The 14,464-nt window shown below is 49.0% G+C and overlaps 1 protein-coding gene across 5 annotated transcripts in view; it reads right to left on the reverse strand.

Annotated features, from left to right (window-relative positions):
* The window catches only part of LRRC45 (leucine rich repeat containing 45), a 446,362-nt gene that overhangs the window by 314,847 nt on the left and 117,051 nt on the right, over nt 1-14,464 (reverse strand). For all 5 annotated transcript variants that reach the window (XM_078653779.1, XM_078653776.1, XM_078653775.1 and 2 more), the window contains one exon: nt 12,363-12,433. In XM_078653779.1, coding sequence (XP_078509905.1) covers nt 12,363-12,433 — 71 coding nt within the window. The remainder of the gene's footprint in view (nt 1-12,362; nt 12,434-14,464) is intronic.

Consider the following 14,464-nt stretch of genomic DNA (forward strand, 5'->3'; position numbering starts at 1 on the left):
AGATAGCTATAGGTGTCGTGTCACTCCAACCACCTCACCAGCTTGCGAGAGCCTTCACTTTTCGTTAGAACTTTCTCCCACTACCACCTTCTCTGGTATCCTAGCCTACCGTCCACCCGGTGCCCTCAACAACTTTATCACCAAGATAACAGACCTTACTGCAAGTGTCGTGCTGACCTCGCCTAATCTTACTTTGCTCGGGGACTTCAACTTGCATCTTGATGACCCCCACAACACGTCAGCCAATAACCTCCGTTCCAACTTGCAAGCCATTGACCTTTGCCAAAAGGGCTACCATGCAACCCATAATAGGGGACATCTTCTTGACCACATTTACAGCAATATAGACGATCTCATCGTGGAGACTCCTATCCCATTACCCTGGACCGACCATTTTTTAATACCTTTCACCTGGCGCACCAATTCCCCCTCTTCCTCTCAAAATTTTGCTAAGCACCAGGGAAGGAAATGGCCCTCACTCCCCCTCCCCGACTGGGTAGTCGCTCTTGCCAGAGATCCACCTAGGAAGGCAACCAATTCCTTTACGGCCACTAATAATTTTGATAATTGGATCTCTAGTACCCTTGACCAGGTTCTTCCAAAACACTCCCGTAAATCTATAAGAAGACCCAAAGTTGCCCCATGGGATACACCTGCCCTTAGATCCATGAAACTAGAGTGTCGTAAACTTGAGAGAGCCTGGAGGCAGGACCACTCCCAGCTCAGAAAGGCTGAGTACAGGGCTGCTATAAAGCTTTATAAAATAGAGATCAAGGCGGCACAAGTTCTTTTTTATGAAGGGAAAATTAACGCAGCTGCTAATGCCCCCAAGGAAATTTTTAAGATAGCAAAGTCCCTTATCTCACCTCTTGCTGAGCGTCCCTCTGCTGAAGGCGCTCAAAACCGCTGCAATGATTTGGCCGTTTTCTTCTCCCAAAAAATCCAGACCATATACTCCTCATTCAGCAATACTAAGGACGATATGGAACCCACCTCGCCCATAATCCCTGATTCCTTGGTCCCTTGTAGGCTTGACAAAATCCCACTTCTTGACGCTCTTGGACTAGACAGACTAATCCCTAAGATCACCTCTGGGTCTCCCAACGACCCAGCACCCCCTCAGACCCTCATCAAGGTCTTGGACGTTATTCGTCCGGTCATCTTAGACGTTTCTCAATACATCCATCACCTCTAAATCTGTCCCACCTTCATGGAAGTGTGCAATGGTGAAGGCCTTGCTGAAAAAGCCCACCCTGGACCAGAGTAACTTGGCCAACTACCGTCCCATCTCTTTACTCCCGTGGCTGAGTAAACTGCTTGAGAGGCACGTTAATAACACCTTAACGGACTATTTGGAATCCAACAGTCTGTTGCGTGCCTCCCAGACAGGATTTCGCCCTCAGCACGGAACCGAAACCGCCCTCCTAGCGGTAACGGAAGAAGCAAGAGCCGTGTTGGACGGGGGAGGAAAAGTCGCCATCATCTTATTGGACCTCAGCGCCGCGTTCGACACGGTTAAACATGCCACGCTATTACAACGATTGGCGTGCATGGGCGTGTCGGGCGCGGCCCTGGAATGGCTGACATCCTTCCTGGACGAACGATTTTTTCAGGTCTTTGAGGGCGAGGTGGCTTCTCCCAAACACCCACTTAGGTGCGGGGTCCCCCAGGGCTCCTCCCTAAGCCCTGCCCTTTTTAATGCCTACATGGAACCCCTAGACAGGATAGTCCATCCCTTTGGTGTGCGTATTGTCACCTACGCGGACGATACCCAACTGGTGGTCTCTTTAGACCACTCTGAAGGATCGTCCAACACCCTAGGTCCCTGTCTAGAGGCTGTTGCCAGGTGGATGCAATCTTCCTGTTTGAAGCTCAACGGGGAGAAGACAGACATTATCCTATTGGGTAATCCTCCCCCCTCTGCCCTTGCATCCATTTGGCCACCATGTTTGGGCTTGCCCCCTGTCCCTAAGTCCCAGATAAAGAGCCTCGGGATTTGGCTCGACAAAGCACTCGATTTCTCGGTCCAAGCTACCAAGACTGCCGCCACTTGCTTCGGGCTAATGAGGATGCTCAGCAAGGTGCTCCCTCTGCTCCCATTCCAGGCGAGGAGGGTCATGGTCCAGGCCTTGATACTCTCCCGCCTGGATTATGGGAACGCTCTTTATATGGGAGCCCCGGCTTCCGTTACACAGAAGCTTCAAGTTACACAAAATAGCGCTGCCCGCCTACTTTACAACCTGCCCCGCTGGCAGTCAGCGAAGAAGGCCCTAAAGGAACTCCACTGGCTCCCAGTGGCGGCAAGAGTGCAATTCAAGGCCATGTGCATCTTGCACAAGTCCTTTCATCGAATAGGCCCTGCAATTCTACATTCCATAGTCACGCCTTATGTCCCATCCCGCCCCCTTCGCTCTGGTACCCTCCAGCTGGCAACCTCCATCAAAGTTAACAGAGCCCGCTGGGGCGGCCGCTCCTTCTCCCATACTGCAGCCAGACTTTGGAATTCCCTCCCTTTCCCTCTTCGAGGAAACAGCAATCATATGTCCTTTAGGAAAGCTCTGAAAACGCACCTGTTTGCCAAAACCTGCTGAACTACCCTGAGCTCGCGTTAAGCAATCAGTCACAAGCGCTGCGAGGCCTCCGGGTAGTTATGCGCTATACAAGTGCAATTTTCATTTCATTTCATTTCATGGGCCAGCAGGATAGGTATATGGAAATAAGCGTCTTGCAGGTTCAACACCACTACCAGTCTCCTGGTCGAGGGAAGACAAGACTTGGGCATTCCAGGGGAAAGCATTGAAAGGACGCAAGTCTCAAAGAGGATGAAGGCCTGTGCCCGTCTTGGACATTAGAAAGCAGAAATAACAACAACCACATCCTACTTCTGGCACAGGAACCCTCTCAATAGCTCTGGTTGAAAGGGCTTGCACTTCCTGCTGCAAAATTGAGAGATGGTCCTCCATCAGTTGTTGGTGAGGCAGTGAAGGTGCAGCAGCGAGAAAATGAAGGGTAGAGCATAACCTCACCAAACAATCTGCAGGACCCACCTAACAGAGGCTATGCTCTGCCAACCCAGCAAGAATCATTGGATCCAACAAAGGATATGCTGAAGGGGTTTGGCACGGCGGACTGCAAAATGAGGGGCCAGTGGGGGGAGGGGGCGAGTGTGGCAGTGAACTGGGTAGCACATTTACAATGACTGCGGGTGGGGGGCACCATGGCCTCAACTATGAAACTGCTGGGTGTCGTGTGGGGGTTGGATTGGCTGGGAGTATGGGGTCCCTCAGCCGAAGCCACGGAAGGAGCGGTAGGGCAAGGACGCCTGGCGAGGCAGTTGCAGATAAACCCAGAGAGTCACCCTGCTCTCCTAGTGCTTCTCGAGAGTGGAGTCTGCCTTGTTCCCAAACAGGTGAGTCCTGTCAACTTGCATGTCAATGAGGGACAACTTGATATCAACCGAAAAAAGGCTTGATCGAAGTCAATCATGGTGGCGAATGGCAACACTGATGCCAATGGCTCATCCAATGGAATAGGTGGTGTCCAAGCCACAACGAATTGTGAACTTGGCTGCATCACGACCGGCCTATATGCCTGGGAGAGGGCAGATCAGAGATCTTCAGGGATACGTGGAAAGACTTGAGTTGCTGAATCCCAAAAGGTGTGGCAATAGTGCCGTAGGAGGCAGCAGGCATTTACAGATCGAAGCTCCAGGCAGTTGGATGAAAGGACTCTTTTCCCAAATGTTTCCACTCATTTTGACTCCCTATTGGGGAGGGGGCAGTAAACGTGAACGTGTTAGGGTTAGTCTTGCTTGCAGACACCTTTCAGGGGAGGGGTGCTGGAATAAAAATGCCAGGTTACCCGAGGCAGCGCAGCGAATTTTGTGCGATCTGTCTACTGACCAGGGGGCCAGAGCAAGGTTTGGTCGATGTCCCTAGCAAAGTATTTGTAAAGGCCTTGTTAAAAGGTAGGAGGGGCTCCGTGGATGTTTGCCTAGGCTGAAGGGCTTCCATAATAACATTGGTATTAAACTCCTAGTTGGGGAGCTTAGGTTCAAGGACTTTGTCCGCCTTATGCATCACCATGGCGGAAGAAGTTCGCTCCTCAGTGGCAGGACCAGGGGGTTGAGAAGAGCTCAAACTCGGGTAGATATCAAGGTCACTTGCCACATGTTAACCGTCTCATCATGCGCATCTTTGTCATTGTCCAAATGCGTGCCGAACAAGGAATGCAGGGTGTGTGTGGGTCTTTAAAAAGGTGCATCAAGTGGAGGAACTGAGGGCTCTATGGCTGCTGATGAAGGCTGCTTCAGCGTCGAAGAACCAGGGAACGGCGTGGGCCGGGAAGCCGGAGGTGGGGTCGATACTGGAACCTGTGTGGGCACCCGTTTTGGGATCTGAAAGTCCACCTCATGCTGAGGGCCAATCAGCCGGGAGTAATCCAGGTGGAGAACCTCTCAGCTCCATGGGGCCCGCAGGCACACCAGAGGATAGCAGCAAGGATCCAAAGAGTCAGAGCATGGCCTCACGGAACTCTTTGTTCTGATTAGGAGTGGCAGAGAGCTCTGGAAACTCAGGCGGTGCCAGAACAAGTTGAGGGACCGGCTCCAAAGTCAAACGAGTGAGCTATATCAAGATCTGTGGCCCCGCCCCGTGCCTTCTGAGGGGAGTGTGAATGGCAGTAAGGGACAAATTCTGCTTAGATTTCTTGTGTTTTTAATTTGACTTACCCAACAACTTTGAGACGAAGACTGCCCCAAGGAACGACTCCTGCAAGACCTGGATCTTAAACGGTACCAGAAAAGAACTTTTGACTTGGACCAGTCACGGAGTCATCTGGTACGTAGCGATGTAGAGCCTCGCCTCACGGTTTCAGATGGTCTTCAGGTTTATTAACACACAGTCAATGCCGGCCTTAGAGTCGCAGCTCGACCCCAGGCAGCACAGGCAAATCACATGAGGATCTGTCAAAAACATTTGTTTGCGATAATCCTTACAGGGCTTACAATCTGTTGTTTTGGAAGGTGCCAGGTCCCTTGCACACAGAAGAAGAAATGTTTGATCGAGGTAGGTTTCAAAGAGATGAAAGATAGCTCCGGATCTGCATCTGGTGGCAAGGAAAGAAAGGACCTGTACCAGAGCACAGGAGTATCGCTTATATGGGTTCTGCATGTCATTTCTGGAGTGGAATGGCATCAATGCAGAGCCGACTGGCACCATCTAAAAGCATGGAGAGGTATTGGTGAAAATTTTCTAGATCCAGTCTGATGCCTAGTGAATATCCAAAAGGCAAGGAATCTGCAGCTAGTAATCTCTATTAGAAAGTCGGATCCGTAGGGATAGGCATTTTGCCCATTTGGTTCTGCAGGACTTTTTGGTCCGAGCAAATCCACAGACTGTTCACCTTGGGGAGGTATTGCTTTCTATTCACAAGGTAAGGAATCTGCAGTTAACAGTATCAATCAGAAAAGCAAGTGACTTATTTAGGGTAATGCTTTTTCTGATACTCTTTTTTTAATCCCAGATTTTCCATCTCCCCATTCTTTGGAATGGACTATTTTCCATTTAGAAAGGTTGCAATCTAGAGATCTACACACTGGTCAAGCCAATTTGCCAATGGGTTCTACATCTAAGGGCGCAACTGACGTCAGCATGCCTGAATGGCACTTATATACAGTCTGCAGCGGAAGAAAGTAGGTGCTGAGCCACCAAATGCCATCTACCAACTTGCAGGAGTACTGCTTCTGAGTTTTCGTGATCCAGTCTGACGCCTGGGAGAATATTTCAGTATGTGGAATCTGCGGCTGGATAGAGTATCCACCAGAAAAAGCATTACCGAAAATAGCTATCTTGTTCGACTGGAGCACTGAGCAGGTTGTTCTTCTCACTGACTTAACACACACAACAGGGAGACACAGTTAACGCATGAAATAGACAAGGTAAGGGAACCTAGCAGAGTATGTAACGAACAAGTTACTTACCTTCGGTAATGCTTTTTCTGGTAGATACAGTATCTGCCTGTGGATTCCTCACCTTGTGAATATCCCCCTTGCGTCAGCAACGTTCGGAAAATTCTTCGTAGCACGCCGGCGTGGACGACATCATAGGAACGCGGCATCGCGCGCGACCCCGTCTGACATCACTGACTCCTTATTAGGCCCACGTCGGCGTGATGACATCAGTTCCGCTCTTTTTTCCGTGCCTTCGAGGCACCCGGACGGACCAATGACAGCAAATATATATATATACAGTGTACATAGTACATACAAATCAGAACAGCACACATGGTGTGAAGCAAAGGTATCAAAAACCCAATATATATACAAATATAAATATAAATATACTTAAACTCAGGTATAGCAGAGTGGACAACGGGGAGGCGGTTGGGTCAGTGAGGAATCCACAGGCAGATACCGTATCTACAAGAAAAAGTGTTACCGAAGGTAAGTAACTTGTTCTTCTGATAGATACATCTGCCAGTGGATTCCTCACCTTGTGAATAGAGTCCCACAGCAGTCCCCACTCCCGGAGGAGGGTGTCCACCCTGCTACACCAAGAAATCTTGGAGGACAGAGCGCGCGAAGTGGCCATCCCTCCTCACCTCGGTATCCAAGCAGTAATGCTTCGCGAAAGTGTGGAGGGAGGCCCAAGTCGCGGCTCTGCAAATGTCCTCAACAGGTACACCTCTAGACAATGCAGAAGTAGCAGACCTTGCCGTGGTAGAATGAGCTCTTATACCCTCAGGAGGATCCTTACCTGCCAGGGAGTAGCAAATCTTGATGCACAGGATTATCCACCTGGAAAGTGTGCGCTTGAGCACCGCTCTGCCCTTCCGACAGCCAGCAAAACCAACAAATAGCTGGTCGTCCATCCGGAAGTCTTTTGTTCTGTCCAGATAAAGAGACACCGTCCTCTTAGGGTCCAGACGGTGCAGTCTCTCTTCCTCCTTAGAAGGGTGAGGGGTAGGATAGAAGGTAGGAAGGGTAATGGACTGTCCTAGATGGAAGGGAGTTACCACCTTAGGCAGAAAAGCAGCCCTGGTCCTAAGAACCATTCGATCAGCATGAATGATCAGGAATGGGGGCTTAGAACTAAGAGCTTGAAGCTCCTCACCCTCCTTGCCGAGGTGATCGCAACTAAGAAGACCGTCTTGAAAGACAAAAGCCTCATGGGACACTTGTGTAAGGGTTCGAAGGGAGAACCCATCAAGAATGTTAAGACAAGATTTAAATCCCATTGAGGCACGATAAATGGAGAAGGAGGGAACTTATTAGTGAGGCCCTTCAGAAACCTCAAAACCACTGGAGACTTAAAAAGAGATGGCTGATCGGGCAAACAGAGAAAAGCCGATAACGCCAAAAGGTAACCTTTGACTGTGGCAACAGCAAATCCTTGCTGCGCCAAAGAAAGAGCGAACTGCAAAATATCGGACAGATGAGCCCTCAAAGGGTCAATAGCCTTCTCCCTACACCAAACAACAAATTTAGACCATCTATACGAATAGATGGATTTGGTGGAATGACGCCTGGCCGAAAGAATGACATCCACCACATCATGAGGGAGAGAAAAGGAAATCAGGATGCGCCGTTCAATCTCCAGGCATGAAGGTGTAATGTCTGGAGGTGGGGGTGTAGAACCTGCCCCTCCATCTGAGAGAGGAGATCAACCCTGAGAGGGAGACAGAGCGGCGGGTGAGAGGAGAGGTGGAGTAGGTCCGTGTACCACACCCTTCTTGGCTAATCCGGGCCGACCAATATGACCTGGGCCCGGTCCTGGCGAATCTTCCTCAGAACCCGAGGAATCAAGGGTATGGGAGGAAACGCGTAAAGGAGTTGATTTCCCCAACTGAAACACGTCCCCCAAAGCTCCTTGCATCGGATACTGGAGACTACAGAATGACAGGCAGTGAGCATTCTCGCGAGTGGCGAACAGGTCCACCCGAGGAGTCCCCCACATCTGAAAGATGTCGTGAACAACCACCGGATGGAGCCTCCACTCGTGGTCGGCAGAGAACTGCCGACTGAGAACGTCTGCACGTACGTTCAGAACTCCGGCCAGATGATTTGCCATCAGACAAATCTGATGGTCCTGAACCCAGGACCAGAGACGCAGAGCCTCTCTGCAGAGACACTGCGACCCTACTCCTCCCTGCTTGTTGATATACCACATCGCGGTCGTGTTGTCCGTCAGGACTTGAACCGACTGACCGCGAAGGGAAGGGAGGAAGGCCTTGAGCGCCAGACGTTTCGCCCGCAACTCTAGAAGGTTGATGTGAAGCAACCTTTCCTCTGGAGACCAAAGACCTTTGACCTCCAGATCCCCCAGATGAGCACCCCACCCGAGAGTGGATGTATCCGTTATCACTGTGGCAACCGATGGAGGCAGTTAGAAAGGCTTTCCTTGAGACAGATTGCCTTCCACGCTCCACCAAGACAGATCCGCTGCAGTTTCTCTGGAGATCCTCACTGACTCCCTGAGATCTCCGTTGTGTTGATACTACTGCCTGCGGAGGCACCACTGGAGTGCCCTCATGTGCCAGCGTGCATGGTTGACCAACAGAATGCAAGAAGCCATCAGACCGAGCAGACGAAGGACCTTCAGGACTGGAACAACCGCTCCATTGTAGAATAAAGGAATCATTTCTTGTATGTCGCGAATCCTTTGAGGTGGAGGGAATGCACGACATACAGTAGTGTCCACTACCGCACCTATGAACAGATTGCGCTGGGAGGGCACCATGTGAGACTTGGGTACATTTATAGAAAAACCCAACCTGTGCAACAACTGAGTTGTCTCTTGCAGATGATGGAGCACCTTCTCCGGCGACTCTGCTTTGATCAGCCAGTCGTCCAGATAGGGGTACACAGGAACCCCCGACCTTCTGAGATGCGCAGCCACCACTGCCATCACCTTGGTGAAAACTTGAGGCGCAGTAGTAAGTCCAAACAGAAGGACCGCAAACTGGTAGTGCTGCGATCCCACCGTAAAACGGAGATACATCCTGTGCGACTTCAGGATGGGGATGTGGAAATAAGCATCCTGCAAGTTGATCGACACCATCCAGTCTTCTTCCAACAGCGCTTGAAGAACCTGCGCAAGAGTGAGCATCTTGAACTTCTCCTGTTTCAGATACAAGTTCAAGATCCTGAGATCCAGGATTGGTCGAAGTCTTCCATCCTTTTTGGGGATCAGGAAATACCGGGAGTAGCACCCCTGACCCCTCTCCTGCTCCGGAACCACCTCTATCGCACCCTTTCTGAACAGTGCCAGGACTTCTTCCTGCAGTAGAAGCAGGTGGTCCTCCGAACAATAACCTTGGCAAGGAGGGTAATTGAGAGGGAACTCCTGAAAAGTTAGTGCATACCCATTTTCTACGAGATTGAGAATGGCGGATCTAGGGCTGTTTCGCTGCTGCGGGTGGGGGATGATTGTTAGAGGAGGAAGTAGAGGAGGAAGAGGCTTGGCCTCCACGAGCACGACTCTTTTGTCTTCCTCTGTAAGACTTATACAATGGGTTCTGCTGTTGCTGCTGGCCTTGTTTATAGGGACGAAAAGTGGATCTACCAAATCCCCTAAACTTTCTGGTGGTATTGCCTCTAGCCTGCAGACCCAAAGACCTTGCCGTCGCCCGGCTATCTTTGAACCTCTCCAATGCTACATCCGCTTTTTTTCCAAAGAGGCCAGTTCCGTCAAAAGGTAAGTCCATTAGAGTAGACTGTACATCTACTGAAAATTCAGAAGACTTAAGCCAAGCGGCTCTTCTCGTGGCAACAGTAGAGCCCATTATCCTGGCCACAGAGTCTGTCTTGTCCCTGCCACTCTGTATAACCTGGCGGGCCACTGCCGGAGTATCAGAGACTACTTCATTGAAGTTTTTTCTATCTTGCTCCGGAAGCTTAGTTGACAATTGTTTCACAGAGTCCATCAAAGCGTGAACATATCTCCCCAGCAGGCAAGTAGCATTGGTAGATCTAAGTGCCATGTTACCAGAGGAGAAAATCTTTTTTGCAGACTGGTCCAATTTTTTAGAATCTTTATCTGCTGGCACCTGTGGAAAAGAACCTGCAGATCTGTTGGAACAAGCGGCCTGCACAACTAGACTTTCCGGTGAAGGATGCGAAGAAAGAAACTCAGGGTCACCAGGTGCCACCCTGTAACGTCTTGCCACCGACCTGGACACCGCAGGAGCAGTCAATGGTCTCTTCCAGACCTCCTTGGTTCAGTCAAAGCCTCAGTGAATGGGAGTGTAGGCTCTATAATAGAGGAAGGCGAATGCAAAACCTCCGTGAGGATGTTAGGCTTGAACTCAACGGTAGGTAAAGTCAGATTAAGCAGCTCCGCAGCCTTCTTAATGACAACATGGTAGGGTGCCACGTCCTTAGATGGTGCATCAGAAACTGATGGCAAACCCCACTCAGGAGAGAGTTCCAGCCAACTAGCACTATGCAGGTCCTCAAAACAGTCCCCTTGATCCAGAAGTTCTCCTTCCTCTACTTCAGGATCTCCGTACTCCTTTTCCTCCATGCGGCGTTGAGCTCTGCGCCTCGACCACTCCATACGAACCGAAGTCGTCGGATCCTGTAGCGACCCCGACGGAGCCGGAGTCGGCGTCGAACGAGGAGCCGGGACAGCTTGAGGACGAGAATCTCGAACAGGCGTCGTACCTCGATCCAGTTCTCGAGGTCGCTCCGGAGCCGGCGAAGCCGTGTGCAGAGTCGATGACCTCGGCGGCGCCGTACCGAGCCAAGGTGTATAAGGCGTCGGCATAAACGGCATAAAAGGTGCCGGAGCGTAAGCTTGAGGGACACCCAAGTTAAAAGACAACGGACCCATGGGACCTGCCGGTGCACCAGTGGGGTACATTGCCCTTGCATAAACGCCAAACATGGCGTTAAGGAAATGTGAGGGGTCCTGTCCAGGACCAGGAAAGGGAGGGTACGAAGCCATCGGCTGCTCCGAAGGAGGCTGCTCTGGCATCGGTTCTTCCTGACCCTCTTGAACCTTTGGTTCTTCCACCGGAGTCGGTGCCCGAGGAATCTCCTCGTCTTCTTCATGCGCCGAAGAATGACACGAATCCAGATTCGGTTCTTGCTCCGGATCCGGGGAACCCTCACGAGATCGCTCAGGTGAAGGTGACACAAAGTCCTCGAGATGTTTACGTGATGAAGACTTCCTCTTCGAATCCGAAGACCCTTTGCCAGAGTGATGTCTTGAGCTATGCTTCCTCCTCTTGTGCTTCTTCTTCGAGGAGCCCGAAGCATGACCCGAAGCCGACTTCGACCTGGACCTCGACCTCACTCTGGACCTCGACCTCGAAGCCGATCTTGACCTCGACTTCGATCGCGACCTCTGCTTCGACCTCGAGCGTCTAGATGTTGACCTCGAAGACCTACCAGCTTCTTTTCTTTTCACCTTGGCCAGCAGAAGTTTCGCCTCACGTTCTCGTAAAGCCTTTGGGTTCATCTTGAAGCAGGATCGGCAGCTCTTGACCTCATGGTCCGAACCAAGTCACCACAAGCAATCGTCGTGCGGATCAGTAATAGACATCATCCGGGCACATGACCTGCACTGTTTGAATCCCGTCTTCCTCGACGACATCCTCGACGAAGAATAGACACTCGACAGAGAAACAGTAACACAAAATAGCAACAAGTTACTTTTTGAATCACAGAAGATCCCAGAAACCGTTAGCGTCGACGACGCGGAAAAAAGGGAACTGATGTCATCACGCCGACGTGGGCCTAATAAGGAGTCGGCGACGTCAGACGGGGTCGCGCGCGATGCCGCGTTCCTATGACGTCGTCCACGCCGGCGTGCTACGAAGAATTTTCCGAATGTTGCGGACGCAAGGGGGATATTCACACGGTGAAGAATCCACTGGCAGATGTATCTATCAGAAATTCAAAACACTGTAAGGAGAGTTTTGAAATCAATGAATATGGCACCTAGCACACTCAAAACACACACTGCACACAAATGCATACACACGTTAAATGTAGGCACTTAGCAAGCTCGACTACGGAACAGTGAACAAAAGCTAAACAAAATGTACTTTTCTTCACACATGCTTGGTTCTTTATGAGAATGAGATATCATTGGCTCCCTTGAAACACACTGTTCTTTCAAAGATACATGATTGAAAGCCACCACATAAATGTTTTCCTTAATAAGACATGACTGGCTGTCTGTCATTCAGTTCTTAATGGGATACAATTAGTTGACAACCATATGGACAAAACAATGGCAGGTCATGATATGAGTGAGCTGGGCCATCTTTAGTGAAACGCTTCGTTCTGATAACACGCTCCCGATCTAACCCCCCTACCACCACCTAATACCTTCTACTAATAACAGAATGTTTACCTCTGAATGGATTTGTTTTGACGCAGGAGTTTCCCTAAAGCTTCAGCTCCAACTGCTCGCAGGTTGTTTCCCTGCAAAGAAAGAAAATATGGAAAGTATTATGCCTGATCTGGAGTGGGTGGTGTTACATAGGATATGTGGTGAAATGCGATGTCCAGGTTTGCTGCAGATGGGGGTATAGAGTATGAAGTCAAGCCATAGCTTCCTACGGTTTTTCCATGTTGTACAGGGAGTGTGAAACCCCAGGTCTGCTGAGGTGAGAATATATGTATTCAATGTTGCCTTTTTGTATCGTGTTTTAAGCCAGCTTAAACGTACCTGAAAGTTCTAGAGGATGAAGGGACATGGAAATGAGAATGTGGGTTGGAAAGAATATTGTCGTTTGGCATTAGTACACTGTTCATTGACACATGGCAAGTGACTTCAAGGGTTTGGAGAATTTGTTGTATCATATCAATGCTGCTTTCTAAATGTATCTCAAAAAAGCTTTATGTTGTACATCCTTGCTTTTCTTGTGGAGTGTCTGCAACCTACTGTGATTGTTATTATTTTTTCAGGCCTGCACAACTGTTAAATGTTGTAGCAGGTTACAATCTAAACTTGCAAAAAACAAAACAAGTAAAGCTCAACCACATGCAGGTGTTGATGTGTGGCACGCAATGAGAAAAAAAAAACAAATGTGAAGAAGCAAGTGTCATTTTGACGGTGATGCCACTAATAAGTCGCAGCTGTAGTTGTTTTCCTTTACATAAAGTGGAATGAATTCTAAACCCTACAATCGTCTCTTACATAGTAAAACAATTTCTGGGCAAACCTGCCTCATAACTCATAAAAGCACCAAATTGAAAAAAGTCATAGAACATATATTTACATACACACACACAGACATATGTGTGGGTATATATATATATATAGATATAAATAGGAGAGACAGACACACATATGAGAGAGAGAGAGAGAGAGAGAGAGAGAGAGAGAGAGAGAGAGAGAGAGAGAGAGAGAGAGTGAGTGAGAGAGAGAGAGAAAGAAAGAAAGAAAGTGAAGTGGAATGCACCATAGGGGGTTGTTGTGCACTTGAGTCAAGTGTATTGTACAACTCTGAGTTTTGATCTTTCTGCTCCCTCATGTCACCAAAGACGGGGAGATGGAGAACATGCTGTTCAATGAGCAGTTCAGAGACAGGCAGAGCTTAGAATGACCAATGTATCATTTGCCCCGTGTTGCAATGAGTACACCAACTAAACACCCCACCTCCCAAAGTGCCACTGTGCTCTTTATATAGAACAATTCCCTTCATCAATAAAAGAAAATAATCAAGGTATAATATAGAAGAGTTGAGTTTTCTAATTTGAGTTTAGCTATGAAAGCCAAGTGGAAGAGGTAAACATGATGTGGCTAATAGGTTCGTGCATGGTTTCATTTTTTAAAAGTAATACAAGGGAAGAGTAATGATTCCAACACCCCTTGCTCATCAATCCAATGAAGGGCCAATAACTAGATAAGGCCTTTGATTTTTCTGTAAAAATTTTGAAGTAACTGCTCCATGTCTTAGATTCCATATGTATTGAGCTTCTTTAAGTGCAGAGTGATGCCAATTATGGAGTAGTACTGGTTTGAGCTAATTTACTGGGTCAAAATATGGTCTGACTGCATTGGGGAGCTAAAGGCAAACATTATCCAACATGTAATAACTTCCCCCCCCCCCCCAAGAATGTAATATATTATATCATTCAATACATTACAAACACTGTACCATTAATACATTGAAACATTTTAGGCATCATTCCAGACATGTAAAACAGCAGTATTCCACATACAAAGGGACCACAGTGTGCAGAACATTACAGTAGGAAGAAAACACCTGTTACTCCTCCCCAAAAATATGTGCACCACTTTCCTTGGCTACCAGTATAAGCTAACCCTCCGATTCCTGCCCATCGTCTGCAGAGACCTCTTTGACCTCCCCAAACCCTGTGAGGATCTCCTTCCATGTTTGCAAATCCTCCTCTGCGTGGTATTGCCTCCTACACTGATGAAGCCGGATCTCTTTGGCTACCGCCCATTCCGTAGAATCTTTAATCAATCCCTTTTCCCTGAGTCCT

This window comes from Lissotriton helveticus, chromosome 7 (assembly GCF_964261635.1).
Source record: "Lissotriton helveticus chromosome 7, aLisHel1.1, whole genome shotgun sequence".
Classification (NCBI taxonomy): Eukaryota; Metazoa; Chordata; class Amphibia; order Caudata; family Salamandridae; genus Lissotriton; species Lissotriton helveticus.